At 36.4% G+C, this 22,563-nt stretch overlaps 1 protein-coding gene across 6 annotated transcripts in view; it reads left to right on the top strand.

Annotated features, from left to right (window-relative positions):
- Creld (Cysteine rich with EGF like domains) overlaps positions 1 to 22,563 on the top strand; it is a 164,188-nt gene that overhangs the window by 109,315 nt on the left and 32,310 nt on the right. For all 6 annotated transcript variants that reach the window (XM_089254047.1, XM_089254046.1, XM_089254045.1 and 3 more), the window contains exon 7: positions 18,662 to 18,887. In XM_089254047.1, coding sequence (XP_089110173.1) covers positions 18,662 to 18,887 — 226 coding nt within the window. The remainder of the gene's footprint in view (positions 1 to 18,661; positions 18,888 to 22,563) is intronic.

The raw sequence follows: 22,563 nt of genomic DNA, 5'->3' as shown, positions 1-22,563 counted from the left end.
GCCTAAATATTATTTTTTCTTTGAAAAATATGATATTGGTTCATATTTTTATTTTTACTACATTTTATATTCTTCGGGTACATTCTGATGGTATATCTTTAAATGGCATAAGATGATATAAGTGGTTTTTTTCAAAAAGTCTCATAAAAGTTGCCTGAATATATATATATATATTTTCATATGAAGTATCTTAGTTATTTGAAGTTACAGAAGCCAAAATTTCTCATTCTTACCATATTTTCTAACCTTTGGCTACATTTTGATGCTCTATCTTTAGCAAATTCGTAAATAAGGATTGCATCACACATTTACATGTAGTGATGTATTATGTCTCACAGGGTTTCTTTTTCCCTTCACAAAGAAGTAGCAACAGTAGTGACACCATCATGCTAGGGGCAGGTGGTCCTATAATCCAATAAAGACACCAGCTGTTCCTAAAGGACAGACTAGTGTACTAGTAGTTACATTACCTCTGACATTTTAATTTTCTTTCCCATAAGTAGCACATCTCACACTGTATATCACCCAGCCTTAATATTCAACAGTTTTTTTTATACTTCCAGGTGTGGTTAAGCCCAGTTAATCAAGGTTATACTGTATAGTAGTAACAGATTTATGAAAAATAATCAGCTATATACAGGGTGATTATAATTTAAGTTTTGATTCCAAAACTACAATAAGTATTGCTCAGAATAACTTGAAAATTTCCATGGATACTACTGAAGCAATGGAAATTTCTTTTGCAAAAGAAAAAAGTGCAAGTAGTGCAAAATGTGCAAGTAAATGCTGTACTTGGCCAGCAGTATAATCTATTTTGTGCAACCACATCATTTCGGCATTTTCACAGCATCAGTGTGTGGATAGGACAACTTCTATCAAGATGCACGTTGCAATGCCAGCAAAGCAGCTGCTAAAGACCCATTTTGACAATAACAGGATGGCATGACACCTGGCTGGCCGTCAGTTCACTTGACCTTAATCCTTGCAACTTCTGGCTGTGGGAGGGGGGGGGGGTATCTCAAAATGTTATGAACAGTGGTCGGATTGCAAACTTTGGTTTAATATTCCTCAGGAATATTAAACCATACATATCTTCAGGAATATTAACATGGGGATGCATTTGGTTTAATAAAGGTGAATTGCAAGCACATCCACATCATGACAATGGCATACTCTGATCTGTTGTTGAACAAGAATTTTTGTGCTTTCACCTCATAGCCAGAGCATGGTGGACAAAATATTTAACATTTCTTGAGTAAGTTATTTGTTCAATTACTTCACTTTTTTTTGATTTTTCCATGGATAATGAAATCATGTAATGCTATAATTAAGTTATCATTTTGCCATGACTGACTATTGTTTCCATTCTTCGAGGAAATTTCCCATGTGTTGGATGATGTCATTAATTTTACATTTTTAAGTATTTTTTTCCCATTTACTTAATGAAATTCCATTTCTTCAGGAATATTCATGTCAGTTTTCAAGTCATTCTGACAATCGGTTTTTTTATAGTGTTTTGAAATCAGAACCTTAGTTATAATCACCCTGTATATCATAAATCATCGTTAATTAATATGCGTTATTTATGCTTCATAATATACATTATATTCACCTAATTTTTATCATAGTTTTTGCAAAATAGCTTCCTAATTAAGCATACTGAAAGTAACTGGAGAAAACATCTTTATATCATATGATTACCATTAAAATAATTTTCAAACACACACAAAGTAATCCATTAAGTTAAGCAAAAAATAATTAAATTGCAAAAGTTGGTTTTTGTTAAAATGTAAGAAATATTTATTGATTAATTAATATGGGAATAGTGTCAATTACATTAATAAACATTTTATTTTAGTTAATTATTAGAAGTTTTAATGATTTTTCAGAAATTTTTATTGTTTTTAATAATACTATTTAATAAAACAAAAAAACCTGGTTTAAACAAAAAAAAAACCCCGGTTTTTTGGGTTTTTAAAAAAAAAAAACCGGTTTTTTTACCATTTCTGCTCGTGAGTAACAGATTGAAGATGCCTGATCTAGATGGACACCTAAGCATGATGATATAGCAAATAACAAGCGCCTAATATTGAACTTCGAAAAATGTGAATAGGAAAAAGAATATGTGAAATGTGCACATCGTTCAAAATTGCCCTTGGTTGGTCTAGTGCAGTGTTCCTCAACCCCTGGGCCATGGCATCCGCCAAACTGGGTCGTGAGTGGTTTATTGCTGTATTTTTACCCATTTATTTCCCATTAACCTTGAGTATGTCCAAGCCTTCCAATCAAGCATACCACAGGATTCCAAAGATTGAGAAACACTGGTCTAGTGGCCCCACATCTCGCAATAGTGCCCCAAAACTGAGATCTTTGGCAGGCTTAGGCCAAATTTTTCACGGGCCCCGTATTGTGAATTTATAGTGTGAAAAAACAAAAATGAGAATTATCTCATTTAGAGTCCCCTGGCTGGATCAGCCCTCTACTGTACTTCCCTCCAAATTGGAAATCGGCTGGACTATGTTTGTACCCTTAAACGATGGTTTTGGCTCTCGTATATAAGGGGCCGTTCAAGTATTACGTGAGCAAATTTTTAGCCATTATTGGACCCCCCCCCCCCGTCAGCAAAACGTTGACCCCCCTCCCCCCTTGTCAGCAAAATTTCGTCATCAGCTCTGCCCCTCTGAATCCTAACTCATATTTTTATAAAGGGTGGTTTATGACGTAAGCATTATCCAAACCCCCCCTCCCCCTTGTCATCAAAAGTCAGCAAATCGGAAACCCCCTTCCCCCCCCCCATCGATTATGACGTAATACTTGAACAGCCCCTAAGAAACGTTTCTTCTAATTTTTTTATTTTACCTGCGCCAATACGTTTTTCTTGCACACGTTAATGCAATCAGTAAAGAAATGGGCACATTCTATTAAGACAGCGTTTTCTTCTGATGTACATGCGTGTCTGGCGATGAGTGTCGATTCCAATCGCAAACTGCCGATTTCAAAAGTCGTTGCCGATCGTTGAACCGACTGAGCAAACTGCTCGATCAATCACACCTTGCTTCATTCAATGTCGTTCGGGTCTTTTGCTCTTTTTGAGCCCACCATTCCTATGTGTCGCAGCGCAACGCTGCTGTTGTGCATATATCTTAATATGGATCAATAGTGTGTTCAGTAGTTTTGGATTTGCTGGACGCTTTTTCCACAAGCGCGAGTGTGCCCACGGAGGCACAAAATTTCGTCGTAGGTGGCGAAGAAACTCTGATACGACAAAAACAATGATGTGGGTTTCTAGGGTTGCCAGGTGTCTGTATATACGACTCGCGAGGGCCTATGCAGTAACGATTGCATTGAATATATTGGTTGGCTGAAGTTGGTTTTCTGTGGTTTCCAACTTCAAGGCGCCAATGCGAGCCGATCTCCCCGTTAAAAAGTCTCACCACAGAGAGCAACAGGCCTACAACGTTACAAATATTTAATCTTCAATTACTTCACTCACAATTTGAAGTATAGATGGCAGCGCTGTAATATCATACACAATACTAACTACACACTCAGACTGTTAGGTGCACCTACTTTGTTCCAGACTCTGCCACGAAGCTGGGCTGGAAGAGATCTTGGCAACGGGATAAGTCCGGTGGCAGAGACCCTGGTGTTCATTCATTCATGGGCCCCCCCCTGGCTTTTGAAAATACACTGACAATGGTGTATATATATATACAGGGTGATTATAAAAAAACTATCCCGACATATGGGCCCCTAACTATCATACCATTCACAGAAACTGAATGAAATTTTGGCATAAGGTATTTTGAGGTATGCGCTCAAGAATGATATGGAAAACAACAGTGTCACTCTAACAGTTACGGTTACAGTGAGAAAATTTCGAAAATATCAAATGGCAACACCAAGTTTTTTGTACTGGAATGTGATCTCCATTGTGAAAAACCCTAAATAGCGTTCGAACGGCAACTGTAGCATGAAAATCACCGGCGGTAGATAGGCTAAAAGGGAGGACAATCAATAAGGACAGAGAAGCAGCATAAAATAAAGCATTTTATTGTGTTTCACAAATTTTCCACATGACCTTGTGGAGGATGTGATCTCAGCCGAAGAAACGGTGCGACGAATGAAACGAACATTAATGCTCTGGTGCACGGCAAAGTCCTTTTTACTTTTTCCTTGCCTAGCTCCGGGGATTTTTGTGCTCCAGGTGCCATTCCAACGCTATTTAGTGTTTTTCAGTATAGAGATTGCATTCCAATACAAAAAACTTGGTGTTGCCATTTGATTTTTTCGAAATTTTCTCACTGTAACCATAACTGTTAGAGTGACACTGTTGTTTTTCATATCATTCTTGAGCGCATACCTCAAAATACCTTATGTCAAAATTTCATTCAGTTTCTGTGAATGGTATGATAGTTAGGGGCCCATATGTCAGGATAGTTTTTTTATAATCACCCCGTATATATATATACACACACACAAACACATACATACACATGAGTACATGTGCTTTGCCCCCCGCCCCCTGGAAAAAGTTGAAATGACTGTCCTGGAGCATTATGGGCCCCCTGGGCCAAGTGATGTTTCTGAGGCCCTACCTGGCAAATTCTTAAAATTTTTAACCAAGTCTCATTTTTGTGAGGCTCCTTTTCTCAGCACTCGGTGGGGATTCAGGTGGCAATGAAAACTACCCCTTCCCCCCCCCCGATTAAAAAAAATTATTGCCGTAGGCAGAAGAGCAAAAGGTGGATATTAACCCCCCCCCCCACCTTGTTAGGGAAACAATCTGTATCCACTTATGCTTTTGCATAAGTGGGAAGGCTTATGTGGCTTGGGCCCTTAGGATCCAGTTTCTATGGGGCGTTGTATTTAAATCAACTTTAAATTTAAAAGTTTTTGAAAATTTAAAACAAAATTCATTTCTTTTTGTTAATTTGCTTGTGTTCCCCCTTTCAGTAAGACTACCCCCTTAAGTGGTCACTACTCACAGTTTGGGAACCACCGATGTACAAAAACAGTCCAGCATGACTCATTTTGTCGAATGCAGGGCTCCCACTCGTTCTATTTTTCCCACTTTATCTTTCTTTTGCTATTTTTTTAACAAAATCCTATCAACAAAATTTGTACAATTGATTTTAATTGAGAAGGGAATCATGGATATATAATGCCAAATGCAAATGTAATAATTGCAAATTAATTGCAATAATGATTCAATTGCAATTAATGATTCTGCCAAAGCAGAAATTGTATTGTTTTTAATGTTATTTGGGGGACAGGTTGTATGTGGATCACTTGGTGGTTCAGTAATTTTTCATTTGCTTAGTTTGAGGGTTCTACAAGTAAAGTAGTCAATAAAAACTTTTGCCTGATTGAAAAAAAAATTTTGTATTTACTACTTCATGGTCTTGGACAGTAACTAATGTTAATCGTTTCAAATTATAGTGCACATTTTGTGTATAGGTGAAACAACAGTTTGCATAACAAAGCAGTTGGGTATATAGACCTATTCTAGGTTTTGTGACTGATGATACCTAATAGCATTCAATTTTCTTCTGTATTTTTAGAGCATGCAGAAGCACAATGTTTACAATGCTCAGATAAAGAGCTAGAAATGAAAGTACTTCATTTGTCAAAAACTATTACACTGCCATTGACCACTAAAATTACGATTTCCCCAGCATACTTGCAGTCCTGGATTTGGCCTGAACTTTTCAGGGGGAGGGGCTTGATTTTCCCACCCCTCAGAATCACAACAAAGTGCTTTTATACCCTTTCGTTGTTAAAGTTGCCACCCTCCCCTCTCAAATTTGCTGCATGAGACAGCTGCCCCTTCCCTAATGCATAATCTAAATATATGTCCATTAGATAAAGTAAGAGAACTTGCCAAGCATAAATGACCGTTAGCGAAGTACAGTCTGAAGATTGTGAAAGTTTTCAAGTAGGAACTTTTGGAAATCTATGTAATGTTCCAATAAATAAAGTGCCAGGATTTGGTTCAGATAGAGCATCTGTTATGACAGGATCAATAAATTATGTTGGTGTGCAACTAATGAAACAAAATTATTCAATGTTGTGTGTCATTTTTTTGCACATAAGCTTGCTCTAGCTGCAAGTCAAGTTGCAGGAAAAACGTACCAACCGCAAAAGTACAAGGTACCATAAATTCTAAATATTTAAACTATGTGATCTAAGCAATAAAATTTAATATCTTGATAATTTTCAAATTATTTTCTCAAAATTACTTCATCAACATCATGGACAACATGATAGTGTAACCTCATTTTGTTGTATTGTTGCAAACAACAGTGAGCTTTATCGAAGTGGAGCTTCTCCGAAATCCAATTGATGGGGCGTATAGGCTTGTTTTTCTCATTCCTGCCTCTGACAACAGTTGTCAATAATCCCTCCCTGCCCTTTCACAAAAATGTCTTATATACCCCCCCCCCCGGCCATCTCGGCCGGCTGTGGGCTGTTTGTATGTAGAGCCGTCTACAGCCGGATTGGTTTTTATAGTTAATTAATAATTTAAATAATCCAAAATCTTGTGTGAAATATTCCTAGGATCTCTTTGCATAGTGGCATTGCATAACTAAAGCTATTACATAATTTTGTACTCTTGAGGCTCTTGTTCCCTTCTTTTTTGGAGGTTAGAGATCAACTAGAAACAATTGAAGAGTTAAAAAATAAATAAAATGTGGGATGAAAGTAATTACGCCATACATTGTCGCCAAGTTTTATTATGAAATTTTGCCATTGTATTAGCAAACAATATTATCTAGAAATTGTTTTTAAACAAAATTTTTTGGAAATTCTGAAATACGCCAATGTGCATAATGCTATGTGCTTATTCTCGAAATAATAAAATCACAGAAAATAATCATATACCAATATTTGTGGAAAATCCCTTATTATTCAGTTACTTTCAGCAAGTTTGAAAATCAGCTTACAATTTTGTGTATATCTTTCTGAATTTTGATGACATTTGCTGGAATTTTCATATGAGTTGCACTATATATTTGTCAATCAAATTATGAGAAATGAAATTTATATTTTGTGCATAATCAATCATTTACTAAAAATACTCGTATCTCTATCTCGTTGAATATTAATTTGTCGCATTTTAAATTTTTACACGATATGTCTCATGTATAGCATCATGTTTTCTGTGAATTTCATAAAAATTGGTTGAAAACTCTGCATGTTATAAGCCAGGCCTGTAGCCAGAAATTTTGTTCAGAGAGGGACCAAAGTTTCTCATATTTTGGGGGGCAGACCCGCAAGTCCCTTCCCCTCTCGCTACAGCCTTGTTATAAGCAAAGATCATGCGATGAAAATTGGAATCTTTATAGAAAACATTTGTATTTTCTTGAAAATATGTGCTATTCTCATGAAAATGAACAGAATATTGCACAAAGTTCTTACAATAGTTTTTCAAAGTAGGAAGTCATTTTCAGCATTTTATAATACAGACATTTTATAATAATTAATCAAAAGCATTTTTTCTTATTTAATTTTTGTTGGTCCCCCAAATGCACTCCTGACTAAATTTTCACTGCAAATGGTGAGTAGCAATATAGACTATATATATATAATCAAAATTTCTCTCTCAGAACGATTTGCACAGTATTTTTTTAGACATTCAAAAAAATATGTGAACTCCAAAAAGGACAGACTTTTGAAAATATAGTGTATTTATATACAGGGTGAATATGACATGTTCTGCCAAACAAAAGGGGGGTGATAGACAATCTCAAGTGGGACATGAAACACCCTACCAATCTTGTCTTATTTCAAACCGTTTTTGAGTTATGTTGAATAATCGGTTGTGGAAAAAAGTGTCATGTCTGAAAAACACAAATTTGATGTTTCTGAGGGAATTACACAAAAACCAAGCACATACTTAGAAAGAGTTGAAAAAATTGTATAAAATGACAGGAATTTCATTGAAATATCTGGATCTAATTGGTACTAGCTACACGCCCTGAAATGTTGGCAAAGTTCAAAATGGAAATGTTCACAAAATTCTTCATCGCCAATTATGCAAACACCCTTTTACAGTAAAACCTGTTTTCAACGGAATTGCAAGGGGTCAAGTTTTTTTTCTGTTGAACATAGGTTTCCTCTTAATAAAGGTTCAATTGATAAAATGTGTAAAATTATGTACGATCTCATGATTGAAATGAAATAAAAATTAATTTATTGAAGATAAAGTAAATAATTCAGAAGTAGGTTAAATAAATACAAATACACCACAACAAGCAAAATGCCCAACGAGGTGGCTGAGAAAAAGATGCCCATAACAAATATGGATGTCATATTTTAAAAATACAGCAACCCAATCAAAACTGCAATTACAAATAATATATATACATGATAAAATATACAATGCCCATAAAGAATACTTATGGTTGTCTAATTCTAAGTATGGATAGCTTCTCGATTTACTCCAACATGTTTATCGTATTTCTTTTTAAACGTGTCAATTGAGTTACAATTTACTACTTCTGGGGTAAGCGATTCTATTTATTAACAACGCTATTAGAGAAAAATTCCCATCGACCCAATAACCTCGTATTGTCCCTTACCAATTGATACTGGTGTCTCCTTGTAAAAGCAGTCAATTGACAGTGTACTAATAATTCATGGTCCATCCTATCTATCCCTTGAAAATTTTGAACACTTCAATCATATCTCCCCGACACCTGTGTTCATCCAATGTAAAAACATATTCAAAAAATTAAATCTCTCTTTATAACTCAAGCTCTGTGTGCCAATAAGGACACACATAGACTTAGTTGAAGGGGTGCAGAAAAGAGCTATGTCCCTTTGTAGGTATGGTCTCCAAGACCTCACAGCATATTCCAGTCCAGGATGAACTAAGCCTCAGAAAAGCGGAAGAATGACTTTAGGAGAATGCGAAGAGACCTTTTAGTGAAACCAAGCATTCTATTTGTTTTTTTGACCACTGCGGAACAATGTTCAGAAAACCTAAGCCACTTGTCAATGAGAATTCCCAGAACGGTGACCCTAGTTGCATCCTAGATAGTGTCACCATTCAACTCATAAGAGAACCGTGGGTTGTTCAAACCAAAATGAGCAACCATGCATTTGTCAATGCTAAACGTTCTGCTCTATTCATTTGCCCATGCTGCAATCCTGTTTAAGTTGGTCTGGAGCAACTCCCTATCTCTTTGATTCCCGATTACTCCCCATTAGCTTCATGAAATCTGCTAGCAATCCCATCGATACCCTGATCTAGTTTATCGATAAAAAGTATGGAGCCAAGGACACTTCCTTGAGGGAATTTCCGACCGAATGCCTTCTGGAAATCAATGTAAACAACATTTAAATTTTTGTAATGAATGTTTATGCAAAGCCTTCATCATGTGATCATAGAAGCAAAGGAGGTTTGTCACACATGACTTCCCCTTCCTGAACCCATGCTGATTATCCGACAATGCATTATTCTCATCTATCTATTTCACAAACTGCCTTTTGATAATGATTTCCTCAATTTTTGAGAGAGCTCGTCAAACTCACAGGACGATAATTGGACACAGCTTCTTTACTACAATTCTTAAATATCGGAACAACATTTGCAAGTTTCCTATCCCTTGAGACGATACCCTCAGCAACACTACTCTTGTATATCTGTGCAACTGGCCCCAACAATTCATTAGCACATTCCCTGAAGACTGGGATAGATATCATCTGGTCCTGCTTGCACATACATTTTTTAGAAGATTTAAGACCTCCACGTCTTCCACTTGAATATTGTTGAGGATTTTACTACCCCATGCAACACCCGTATATTGAATATCATTATCTCCATTAAAAACCGACACAAAAAAGTCATTGAAAGCACTACACATGCCTACATTACTCTAACCTAGACTCTCCTATCGAGAGGCAGCCAACTGTTCCCTTACATCCATTATTGACGTATCTAAAAAATTATTTTTGGTCAGAGCCAATGTTATCTTCCAACCTAGATTCAACTTCCTTTTTACTATCCCTTATCGCTTTCTTGAACGCTCTTTTATCTGTAAACAATGATAGGTCACCTCGTCCACTTTTATACTCACTGAATGCTCTTTTCTTTTCAAGATAAAGGTTACACACGCTATCCGTGAACCATAGAGGGTGTGATATACAAACATACTTTTTTTGAACAAAGGGTATGAGGTTGTGCAAAAGAGAGGACAGCTTCGTACTAAATTCTTCCCATTGACTTACCACCTCAACTGATACCAACCAGTCTTTGAAAACTTCCGCTAACCTCTCTTGCAAAACATCAAAGTCAGTTCTCCAAAAACAAGAAACCAGGGTTTAAGCTAGATGAAAAATTCCTTTCGCAAACAAGCGAAAATGGGGAGAAAAGCTGTAGCAAAATGCTACAATGCTATTGTAATGATTGATGGTTGGATGTCTATTCGTTCCGTACCTCCTGTACGCATTTTTACAAAAGTGGCTACCACTTCTTTCGCATTCTAAGATTTTCTTTTGCATTTTGCGAAAAATGTGACCGTAATTTAAACCCTGCAAGGAACCAGTCTTTTGTTATCAACCTTACCCGAAGAAAACTTGGAGAAAACTGACATGATCACTGGAAAAAAACTCGTCCCCCACCGAAACATGTTCAACAAGATCCTCGGAACTAGTGAGAACTTATTGTGAGCATTTCGCCAAGTGACCATTGGTGCCTTCATTCTGTCGCCAACACAAGCCATGCTTGTCCAGCGAGAAGAAAACCTGTTTTTGGAAGAGTTTGTTCAGGGCAACTTTTCTCGCTTTCTTTTGGTTCCGACTGCGAATGAGCGAGGTCTGCTTCACCTCGGCTCTCAAAATCATGCTTAAACGTTAATCACTAAGTAAAGATAAAAATAATGCCTGAAATTAATTAAGCATGCAACCCACATGTGGATGTTGTAACTACAAGAAATCGTGACCCAGAGTCTTCATGATGGAAACAGATACTGACTTGGACTGGCCCACGGCACTTTTGGGGACGCCATCACCCAGGAGTTCCAGGAGACGAGATGAAGAAGCTATCTGGCCTAACTGATGCAACCTTTCTGAAGACCTAGGACACCCGCTTGAACTCCGCACCTCTGGACAATGTATATAAAATCTGGTAATCTTCTGCCTACACACGGGTACTTTTCAGCATCCCCTGACTCGAAGATTCGCAACAGAACTCTAATGTAATGAATATCCTTTTTCTAATCTAGGCCTGGTACGTAAGTTTTTTAACATTAATCGAGATCTCACAAAGAAATAAGAATTGCCGTCAGAAACTCAGTACAAATGTACGAATTTTATATGTATCTAAATATAATTTGATAATTACTTAAAAGCTATTTGCTCTCTCGACTCATTTCGAATTGATTTACTTGTTTTTTAAGTGTATTTTAATCCATACGATCATGAGGCCCCAACCCTCTGCGGGGAAGGCCTAACCTTTCCTCCCCACAACAAACTAAATGCAAAATAGCAGTACCCCTAGTGGCGGTTTCTGATACATGCTGATACAAAAAATTTTCAAGCACCAACTTAAAGTCTCTTTCATACTGATCTCTAGCTGAAAGGTTCTCCCAATTAATACCCGGGTAATTGAAATCCCCTAGTATGACAACCCTCTTATGTTCACACATGTAGGAAATTTCATCATGAAATTTATTTGCGATGTAGTTTGGATCACTATTCGGTGGATTGTAACAAACCCCAACAAAGTTTAATGATGTGAACTTATAAAAAAATAGACATCATAAACTTATAAAAAACAATAAGTTTATGATGTCTTTTGTTTTCAAGCTCAACTCATATAGTTTAAATATCACTTCTCTGCACGTTACACTCTCTAGCTCGGTTTTCCAATCGGTATTACGCTGAACCCCAGGGTTCCGTGAGAGCTTTTTTGGGGTTTCGCAGAATCAAAAGGGATGGAACCCCAAAAATCCTGGAACTCTGGTAGCTTCAAAAATTTTCTTGTTACTTTTTCACCTGAAGCAATTTTTTATTTGTATTTCTGTTGAGAACAGGTACTAAAATAATTCAGAGAAAATATTGGTATAATCGACCAGTAGAAGACAAACAATATTCGTGTTGGCTTCTTTCTTTCTTCTTATTCTCGCACACAAGTTCTTCAGACAACAAAGACATCCTGGAAATTGGTATTCCCAAAACTCTCAAGACCTACATGAGGATTTATGAGAGTTTTCCTTCAAAGTTTCGGAGTTATTAAATTGTTACTTTGCATTCTGTGTCTCACAACATGCTTCTCTTCCTTGGAATTGTCAATTGAGATTTATGATGTCAGATTCTTATCACTTTTCTGACTGGCAAATCCTAAATAACAATCCTAATACAGAGAAAAGCTTTACTTTCTAACTTGCCTGAGGTTATATTTCTCCCATTCTACAGATTCATTACCACAAATGGAACCTTGTGAAAATCATACAGTTGAAACTTCTTTGAAAATTACCCCCAGACCTCATAGAAAATATCAGAAAAAATTCAATGGTTTCAGTTGCATTTTGTTTGTTATATAATAATTGAGAAAATTATTAGCCACAACATTAAATTTTTCAAAACAATATTGTAAATTACTTAACTAATTTGCATTTCATCAGCGTTGCTTAAATCCTGAGTATTCTTATATTGTTCTCTTGAAGATTTGAAAAAAAAAACATAACTTTTCACTTTTTTAAAAAAGTTTTTTTCTGTTTCCCATATCTAAAGCAAAGCAGATAATAGTTGGACATCGAGTCCAACTTTCTAAAAGTTATTTAAAAGAAAAGAACGGAAATGCTAGATATTGGTGTTTATCAAAGTCTCTCAGGGGCATCGTCAACCTTTGTCATGGGTGTCGACATTGCTGATTTCCTGTTTAGTGCTTTAAAGGGGTGGTTTTTCACTATTCTGAGCCAGGCTATAACTAGGGAGGTACTTGAGAGTTCTGGTGACCCGGGCACCAGACCACATGGGGTGAATATTTCATTCTAACTTCTCTTTCAACATTAAAAGAGGGCCTCCTTAATGCGTGCTTGCCCCGGCTGACCAAGTATCTGGTTGCGGCCTCTGATACTGTACCTCTGTCAACATTCAGTCAATTAGTCCATCAAAGTTTAGGGCTTTTGAAGTGACAATATGCATTGAAAAACTATTATAGTGATACATTTTTGTAATCAGCAATAATTACATCGATTCAATGTATAGAAATGCTCATTCTCGGAAGAAGGTCTCGAGAAAGGCATTGACATTTACCCGCATTTTTTTTCTTTCATTTATTCTTTTGTTTAATGTTGAAAGAAAAGCGTAAGGGAAATTTCCCACGAGTGACCATTATTGTATGTGGGTGAGTTCACTGAAAATATCAATATTCCCACCCCTAGTAATAGCACATAATCATTCTCAATGTCCACATCACATGAAAAGCAAACATTTAGCATGCTCCAGGAAAATAAAAATCTAACGGTTAATTGCTAAAAACTGACTGACCTTTCACTTTCCTGTGTTTGTTCAAGTTGGAATTTTTCACTCCCTTGAGGACACTATATCAGTTCTTGCTCTCATTCATCACGAGGGAAGTGATCCAGCGATTTGGTTGTAGTTTCGTTGTGTTCTTATTTGTTTGAAGCCTCAGCTCGTCTTGTTTTACTCTGTAGAAAGTTAAGAATAAATAGTTTTTGTTCATATTCACTATAGCTGGTGCTGGTTTTGCACACTGGACTGGAGTAGGGGAAATTCATTCTTTCTCTTCCTTTGACCACTCTTTCCACATTTCGGATGAAAATGGTGTATGCCAAAATTGACACTCCACCCATGACGAGTACATTGAGTAGTATTTCTTTCCTCTTGTTCTATATTTTGTTATCAATAATTATTTATTGTTAATGACAATTTCATCCAGGGTCGTAACTGCGATTTTTATGAGGATGGGGCAAACATGATTTCTCCTCCCTGATGATTTTATAACAGTATTTTTGTTCTTCCCTGATATTTTTTTGCCACCCCCCCCCCCAAAGTTTGGCACCAAGGGCAGTTCCAGCCTTGATTTCATCGATATTTTTTTTACTACTTTCTTGTTCTTTTGATAGCTTCTTGCATTTCGTAAACTTTAATGTGAATATACTTAAACGAGAAATCAGCGATACTGTGTTGTCAAGATTAAAAACCGTGGGTATTTGTGGAATACCAATTACATAGGCAGTGAAATATGGTAGTCCAGGTCAATAAGATGCTCGCGAACTGTGCCGCAAGATGCTCAGAGATGTCGTGTGTTCAATACCCTCTTTTCTCTTTTCCGGTGCCTTTTCTGATACAAGAAACTATTGCAAAAACGGCGCCATCATGATCAAACAGCACATTGCTATTGAAGAAAGTCTGCACATCAAACTTTTGGCGTTCAAACCCCTCTCAGTGTGAAACATAAAAAAGCCATTCGAAATCGGCTGTGAACTGTATAAGTAATGGTCTAATTAGTTCTGAATTGCTCAGAAAATGAATTTGGAGGAGAAAAAAAAATTATTGAGCTGAAAGATATTAAATGTTTTTCATTATCCTGAAGCTATGTGTATAACTAGGATGACCAAAAAAAAAAAAATGGACATTTCCATTGATCCATAGCTCATGTTAATATAACATAGCTGCCAAGTCTCCCCAATCCCTTTCCGGGAATCTCACGAATTTTAGCTTCAAATATGGATCATATGGTCACACTATGTGTAACTCACAAATATGTATTTTTTGACACTTTTATCTACTGCAAGTGAAGATTCTTGTTTTGCAGAGCAAATGGAGACTTTTAGAACACCCTGTACAGGACCACAGCTAGATGCTTGGTCCTGGGGCAAGTGCACATTTTGATGCCCCCCTTGTAATGTTGAAGAGGTTCCAGAATGAAATTGGCTCCCCCTCGGGTCTAGCACCTGGGGCATGAGATTTGCCTGCTCCCCCCCCCCCTAGTTGTGGCCTTGACCCGGTATATTAAAGAAATATTCAAAATTTGTTAAGGGTTCTCCAGAATAGCCTCGTTACCATCAAGGGTTCCGCATGAACTTTCATGTTAGAAAACCCTGCTCTAGCCAGCCTTCAAACATGATATTTCACATATATCAACACTTCACCCCCTTTCCTATCAGATCTATTTCTCAAAAAAGTATTGTATCCTGAGATGTGTAAGAACGATTCATCCCCATCGTTTGCCTGAGATTCTGTAATGGCTATAAGATTCAGGCCCTCCACACAACTATCATAGTTTCTAAAAAATCTTTCTTCTTACCAAAACTCCTGGCATTAATTAGCACACATTTTAATTTTCCCAGTGATTTAGTGTCAGTTGAGAAGCCATCCAAGTCAGAGGTGAGTTGCTGTCAGTACTGTTGTGATTATTATTAACTAACCCGCATTTCCGACTAAGTGGTCTGGGAGTAAAAACCTGACCTAAGCCTATCGTAAACCTCCCAGATCCCCTTCTATTCAGATGGACCCCATCCCAACGAAGCCACCTATCAGTAAATGCGGAAAGCTCCAAGAACGTGACCCCCCAAGTGAGGAGCAAATGTCCTTCAGGCCTAAATTGAATTGGTGGATTCTACTCCTATACCCCCTACTACCCCTTCGGCAGTACTGGAATCACTGACACATCTAAACCCCCCTAGCGGATAATAGTAAATCATCCCGGTACTCCGACAGACTCACTAATATTCGCTCCTACCTGATTTGTTCCCACCTACAGAATTACCTGCAGGGGAAACTTTCGGCGATGAAAAACGTCTCAAACATTGCTAATCTCCTCCCCCCAGGAAAACAACAGCGCTCGAAACCCTGAAAATCCCTACACTCTGTACCCTAGTTCCCTAACCATAGATTTGCCGATAATTAAACCCCTATTACTATCCCCCTCTACCTCATCCATGACTACCCATTCACCCGCCGCTAAACTGTCATTGTTTATGGAGATTGCTTCTTCATCAACAGGTGGCTAGACAAGTGGCTTTGTTATAACCGAGCCTTATAGAACCCTAACTTTTCCCGTAATGCTTCAACCTCAAGTTCCAACCTTGCCCTATCCAAACACCCCTTACAATTGAAACTATCAACTACTATACCTCTAGATCAGGTAAACCTCCTGTCGCAAGCTCAACACAACACTAGTCGAGGGCGATGCATACTAACACTAGCTAAAACTAGATATTTAAAAAATAGGAAAATGGTAAACGTTAACAGAAAATTAAAATAACGTAAAATACATTACAACGCAGAATATATGTAAGGAGCCATTCAAGTATTATGTAAGCAGATTTTAAGCCATTTTTTACCCCCATCCCCCCTTGTCCGCAAAAGTCAGCAAAACACTGACACCCCCCCCCCCCTCCCAGCAAAATTTTGTCAGCAGCTTAGAATATTTCATATCTTCAAAAAAGGGTGGTTGATGACGTAAGCAACCTTCAAACCTCTCCCCCCCCCCTTGTCATCAAAAGTCAGCAAATCCGAAACCCCCTCCCTCCCTTGATGCTGATGTAATACTTGAATGACCCCTAAAAGATTGTATGAAAAAATTAAGTAAAATAAAATGCTGAACACTAAATCACGAAGAAAATATATGTATAAAGAATACAACACACGCAAGAGAAAGTATTAAGCTACAAAGTACAATTTATTAGAATTAGCTAACTATCTCTACTCACTAACACTAAAACAATAGATCCAAATGGAAAAAAAATTACTGGGAGTTCTCGGGAAAAGTATATACTGTTTGCTAACACTACCGTCCAAAACCCCATGAATTTATATTAAATAAGCGGGAAAACACAAGCGAGGAAAAAAAGTCAAGTCGATCGAATATATACTGTAAAACCTCAATATCAAACCTCTAGTTATCAAAAAATTATGACGACTTAAGCGGAGTGCCATCAGTTTAACCGTGCAATGTTGAGAAAATCGTATAAATTTGAAGTAATATGAAATTTATTAAAGCATAAATCAAAATAACAATATTAATCAAATTTACAGACCGCGAAAGAATAAATAATAGCAATTTGTTTTATTTTTTTATATCTTATTACTTAAATTATTGTGGTAAAATGTACTGTACACTTTGATTTATACTAGTAATTTTTTATTTAGACTAACAGAGCAACTCTTCATAATAGAACTCTGTATTGCACATTAATTTTACATAGACATCAAATTTAATTTTAGTATTTTAATTCTTCATCAGTAGTTCATGATACAACTGCAAAGTAATCTCGAACACTTTTGACTTGGTGGAGGGGCCCTGGGCAGGGAAAAGTAAACAGAAGATTTTGTGTCAATATCTGCTGTGGGAGGTTCAGTTTCTACATTATCGTTTATGTAATCCACAGTATCAGGGCCATAACTAAGAATTTTGTGAGGGAAATAGCAACATGATTTCACCGCCCCTGCCACTAAAATTCAGTGATTTTATAATGGTGTTTTTGTTCTCACCTGAAATTTTCCACCCCTTAAATTTTTCTGCCATGGCAGTTGCTTCCTCCCCCTGGTGGAGTACTTTTTCGGTGCAAAATTTTGGTGGAGCACTTTGAAATTTGGTATGATCCTTGGAATTTTCCTTTAAAGGGTACAGTTTTTCTTTCTGTATTAGACAGGTTCCATTTAATCCAGGTTTTCTAATGTGTATTTTGGCATTGAAATCATGGAACCACAATTTTTCCATTGAAGACAGGTTTCTGCTTAATACAGGTTCCACTGTAGCTACAATTGGTGAAATTTACCAAAAACTTGTCCATTGCACCAGCTTTTGAAAGAGCCTACAATAGACTATATTGGTAATCTAGTTCAGGAGAAATTTAGTTTTTTTTCCATGAAATCTGCAATCTGCTGCTTGCTCTGAAATCTGCATTCGTCAAAGCAATTTCAATAAGTTTTTTCTGTGACTATTTGATTTTTCACTTAACACCAATTTCTCAGTGCTTGAAACTCGCAATTAAATTCAGAGATATCCTGTAGATACAGGTAATGTTCCCTATTGGATTTTTTTATCTAAAATCAAATTGTCACCAAAATTTGTAAAAGCCAATTCTGAATTTTTGTCAAATATCTACTTCAGTAAACTTGATTTCAGTGATGTATTTGAAACAAAAGGCTAAATTTATCCTGAACGAGAACATAGGATATGGTTTATTGTAGGCTCTTTCGAAAACAGGTACAATGGACAAGTTTTTGGTAAATTTAACCAATTGTAGCTAGTAGGGTGTTTGCATAATTATCAGTGAAAAATTTTGATGACAATTGAATTTTGAACTTATCCAATCTTTCAGCCCATATTGCTCATCATTAAATCCAGATGTTTCAATGAAATTGGTGTCAACTTAAAGAATTGTTTCTGCTTTTTCCAATTATGTGCTTAGTTAGCATTTAGGTCTCTCCAAAATTTAACAAATTTGGGTTTTTTAATACTAGACACATTTTTTTTCATAATCGGTTATCCACCATTACTCAAAAATGGATCGAGATAGGACTGAGTTGGTAGGGTGTTTCATGTTTGACAGGTTTGTTCATAACCCCCTTTTGTTTGGCAGAATATGTCATGTTCACTCTCATTACATGACGAAGGAATAATATGCCTCTATGAGATTCATTTATGATGTACTTTTTTTAAAAAATATAAATATAGGGTGCTGGCACACGTAAAGGATCTGGAGAATGTCGATGTGATGCTGGGTATATGGGGGATTTATGTGGCAAGTGCAAAATAAATTACTATAATGACACTAGTGGAGATACGTGGTCTTGTGTCAAGTGTGACAAATCTTGCAAAGGTCACTGTCGTAAAGGTGGTCCTAAAGGTTGTGAAGTTTGTGCTGATGGCTATCAGTATTTAATGGACCTAGGTTGCATTGGTAAGTAATAACTTTATTCACATTAAATATCTTCTATGTTTTTCAATAGTTATTCAGTTCTTTAGTGAAAAAGTCATTGGAATATTAAATAAGGTCTAAATTAGAGTTTTTGGGCGAGAATTCCTGCCCACCCGTTTTTGGGAATTTTTTGCTATTACCCATTCTGGAAAAATTTTTCAGGAAAGTTACTGTTGTGACACAATAATACTTCAAATGGAATATGTGAAAGATTTAAAAATAATCATTTGGGTGTATTTGTTGAAATTTGATTAATCTTCTGTACTTATAGCATAGCGTTGCTTGGGAAAGAAATAGAGGGGGGAGAATAGATTTTGAGGGAAAAAACATGAAGAGAGACTTCCAGTTTGTGTGAACTGCACTAGCAACCTTGCCTACTATGAAATTCTAATACTGTTTTGGGAAAGTGGAAACATCAGAGATGAATGTAGGAGATAAGATCTGAAAAAAGCAGATGGTGTGTTTGTGTGTTACAATTCAGGCCTGTTGTGATTTCTAAATGTTCATAGCTATCCCAATTCTGAGTGTGAAGTCCATTCATTTCTGAAAAAGAGGGGAAGCTCTCTATTTTAAAGTCAAATATGCACAATACAGTGGAACTTCAGTTAACGAGTGGTTTGGTTAACGAGCAAAAATTTTGAAAAATTTTGACTTGGTTAACAAGCAATGGTTCGCATTACAAGCAAAAATTTTAACCTTTATTTAGTTATTTTCACGTTATCACAACTGAGCTGATGGTTTTTTGCTTTCTCCCACACACATGTTATGGAATTTTGGGTAATATTCTCCCCTACTGTCTCCAGTAAGCATTCTTCAGTCTTAAATTTAACACGCGTTTGAGTGTGAATATTTACCATACAAAACTAGATGTAGCATAGCATCAATGCGTATGTACATTTGAAGTTTTTTTTAAAATTCTGCTTGGGGAAAAAACCGTGGATTGATTACATTATTGAACATGATTTTGAGTGGGGGCTAGCTCATGAACAAGAGACACTACTTGTCAAAGAGATTTTGTGCTTGGGGAAGACCATAGACTGGAGGTGCATGAGGATGCCATTCAAGAACTAATGGTGGAAAATGTCTAGAAGTAGATGAAGTGATGGGTCTCTTATGCACACAGCAGGAGAATTTATCGACGGTATCTCATCTGAAGAAGAGAGAAGTAAAGAGAAGTCCCTCATATAAAATGAGATTAGAAAGATGTGTAGAATGTGTGGGAAACTGCAAAACTCTGTAGAAAAGAACCACCCAAATAAAGCTGTAGCAATGTACAAGCAATGAATCTGTCCAACGAACACTGCAATTTACCATTTCCCAGAAATCCTAAAAAATAAGAGGCAAAAGCAAGTGTCATTGAATTAGGTTCTTTTTGAAAGTCATGCAAAAAGGTTACAAACAACAGTGAGTCTGTAAATTGTCTTAAATGATAGTCTCCCCCCCCCCCTCTTTCTCTCATCATTTAGAGTAAGTTAATTCATAAATATTATCGTATTGTATGTTTATGGCATTTATATTATGTATATTTCATTGTATTATGTATATTTTATTGTATTACGTATATTTTATTGTATTACATATATTTTATTGTATTATGTATATTTTATTGTATTATGTATATTTTATTGTATTATGTATAATTATTATTGCATTTAATTATTCATTGAATGTGTTTTTGTTTATTTTTATGTGAATGAATAATTGTGGAACAAATTATCCAAGTTTCCATTATTTCCTTGGGGAAGTTTGGTTCGAACAACAAACTATTCGGATAATGAGCATGTTGGAGGAACGAATTAAGCTTGTTAACCAAAGTTCCACTGTACCTTCATATTTTCTTACTCATCAGCACCCCTTACTTTGTGGCCTTGCATAAGGGCTCCCTTTTCCTTGGATAACAATTGTGTAATACCCTCTAATACTTTATTACCATCTTTTCTTTTTTCCCAACCTTACTAAAAAACGTATCCTTTTTGTCCTTTTCCTCTGCAAGTGATTGAGAAAAAAAGTTTTATGGCTTTGTTTGTTGTCTAATTTGGGAATGTGAATCCCTTCCCTGGGAAAATGTTTCATATCCTACTGACCCAATTGCAGGGGTGGGGAGGGTTTTTTTTACTTTCACGTGGGTTGACCATGATCAGTGTTTCAATCTGAATGGCTTCAAATGCAAAAAAACATGATATACAAGTGAGGGAAAATTACTCTGTGTGGGGTAATAAGGATATCTGTATTGAGGTTAGCCAATGGCCTTTAATGGTATTAAATCAGCACTGTCAAAATTATTTGTCAAGACTTGGGATCGCCTAGAAAGACAAGCCAATGCCTTTTGAGGAGGAGCAGCTAAGTAGTCCTAGAGGAAGATGAAAAATGGGGACTTGAAGATTCTAAAATGAAATTTCAGAAATTCTGCAATGCTTATTCTTTGTTAATGGGTATAAATTATTTTTATCAGCAGTGATTAAGAGTGATGCTTAATCATTTGATTAGCATAATTAGAATGAAGCCATTTTACTACTGCATAGGCAAGTTGGAATTCAAACTATACAAAAGATAAGACATTCTCTCTTTCCCTTTGCTCAGTCTATTGATAACTGTAGCAAAAATTAGAGAAAATGAAATTTAATGCTTTGTAAATTTAATTTAATGTGCAACAAGAAAAATATGAAATTGTAAGTTTTGTGGAGCTTGGCCAAACTGCAATGAAATTTAGGACCTGGTGCCAGGACCCGCCCCTAGGAGTGTCTGGTACACAGGACTGAGTACCTTTTCACATTTTAATATAAATGTTTCCAAATCTTTTTCATTTACTGCATGGATCATTAATATTATAATAAAATAAAAATAATATAACAAAGTATGAAATTTGGGATTCGTGTCATGAAAATGTGTAATTGAAGTTGTGCGGTGCATAAATGAAGTACAGTGTTGTATCTGTGTGTGGCAACAAGATATAAAGACAGTGGTCAAGACCGTCCATGTGTGTGTTTACGCCTATCAATCCTGGTCACGTTGCCGGTTGCTGCGTTGTCTCTTTGTCTATATTCTATACATTAATTATTAATCAAGATTGTTCTCATTATTTTTTGTTAATAAATGGTGTATGTTAATATGGCGTGTCTTTTAATCAGCCTCGCCTCGGATAAAATAATTGGCGACGAGATAAAGAAACTTCAATTCTGGTAAGCCGCTTTCTCTTTGTTATCAAACTAAGATGGATCCTGAACAATTTGACAAATTTTTGAGCGCGTTTCAAACTCAACAACGTGAATTATTCGAAGCATTTTTATTGACCCAGACGCAGTTAAAGCAACCGGCCATGATTCAAACATTCGATACTTTAGATCCAAAGAAAGAATCTTTCATAATTCAGCGCTTCAAAAATTTTCTTGATATGAAAAACGTGTCATCCAACAAAGAATTGTGTGCTCCAAATACTTCTGAACTCTGTAGGGGTGTCTAATTATAATATTTTAGCAGTATTGGTTTCGCCACGCCTACCGAACGAGCTCACATATGACGAACTCATCAAAACATTCGAAATCCATCTGTGTCCAAAGAAGAAAATAGTAGTGGCACAACATTAATTTTTGTCTACCTATCAGACGGAAAATCAAACAATCGCGGATTATGTAGCAACTCTGCAACAGGATATTATCAA

Source organism: Pholcus phalangioides, unplaced genomic scaffold, assembly GCF_987345545.1.
Source record: "Pholcus phalangioides strain wild (caught in Gottingen) unplaced genomic scaffold, Ppha-v1.0 ptg000039l_1, whole genome shotgun sequence".
In the NCBI taxonomy this organism is placed as follows: Eukaryota; Metazoa; Arthropoda; class Arachnida; order Araneae; family Pholcidae; genus Pholcus; species Pholcus phalangioides.
Note: the sequence above shows the minus strand (reverse complement) of the source record. Positions and strands in the feature narration are given on the sequence as shown.